This window comes from Arachis ipaensis, chromosome B09, assembly GCF_000816755.2.
Source record: "Arachis ipaensis cultivar K30076 chromosome B09, Araip1.1, whole genome shotgun sequence".
NCBI lineage: Eukaryota > Viridiplantae > Streptophyta > Magnoliopsida > Fabales > Fabaceae > Arachis > Arachis ipaensis.
In genome coordinates, this window is record NC_029793.2 from 21,765,044 (window position 1) to 21,766,161 (window position 1,118).

Sequence of the window (1,118 nt, forward strand, 5' to 3'; positions counted from 1 at the left end):
TTAAGATGAAGGAGGAATCTTATGCAGAGATTGAATCCTCAAACGGCGTCATCAGGGCTCAGATCACGGAGCTTGGGGACAGGCTTAAGTTCCTCAATTCCATCCTCGAAATTGCTGAAGTCGTAAGCGGCGGTGAGCTCTCCGTTGATTTACCGGAGATTCTGGATCCTCTCATGAAGCCTTGGCAGATTCCTTACCCATTTCAGCCAATCATGGCTTCGGCAGACATGTTCCTGCATTGAAGTGTTACAGAATTATGTTGGTGTTTGGCAGAGAAGCTCCTGCTCGGATGTGTGGGTAGTTTAGTAATTTAGTTTGGGATTCTTGTGTCGCCATTGGGTGGTAGTTTTAAAATAAAAAGGGGGCTTCAGTTTGGGGTTGTGAAAGTGTTCGGAATGATGATGAGTGCCAATGTCATGTCTGTGAATTATATGTATCTGCTTGTGATGTTCTCTGGGTTCAGTTATATGCGATGTTCTGTTTCATTAAATGGCATTGTCTTGTTTTGTATCTGTATTATCATTGTTAATTGGAAATGATGTTCTCTTCTTACGCTTTCTTTTTTCTTTATTCTTCATAAGTTTTTCTTCTATGTGAGTAAACTCTAGTTAGTTCTTCTTTTGGGATAACCCTTAGGCTATCGGCTATGTGTGATTGGAAGAAAAGAAATTATAAAAAGATGTTTCTTTTTTTTTTTTTTTTCTTCAAATAAACATAGTCTCAATGTTTCATAAATATTCTTACTAGGGGGAGCAATTTGTTTTGATAACAATAATTGTATGTCTTTTTGTTTTTTTTTATAGAAGAAAACTTTTATTTAAGAAAATAGTCAAAGGACACTTACATATTGTAGAAGAAACATTAGATATGAAACTAAACAAAACAAAAAAAAAAACTAAACAAAAAAATGGATAAGTTTTATGACACTTGCATATTGTAGAAGAAACATTAGATATGAAATTAAACAAAAAAATGGATTTGTAGAAGAAACATTAGATATGAAATTAAACAAAAAAATGAATAAGTTTTATGTTGAACTATTGTCTGAGAGCAGGAGCAAAGTTCAATTACAAAGAATTTTATACAAGAGAAACAGAGAAACAGAGACTCGTTACAAT

The 1,118-nt window shown here is 33.9% G+C and overlaps 1 protein-coding gene across 1 annotated transcript in view; it reads left to right on the plus strand.

Annotated features, from left to right (window-relative positions):
* LOC107618655 (bZIP transcription factor 53) overlaps positions 1-558 on the plus strand; it is a gene marked incomplete in the record, with an annotated part of 1,280 nt that extends 722 nt beyond the window's left edge. The window contains 1 exon segment of the mRNA XM_016320777.2: positions 1-558. Within this exon segment, the coding sequence (XP_016176263.1) occupies positions 1-242 (242 nt within the window).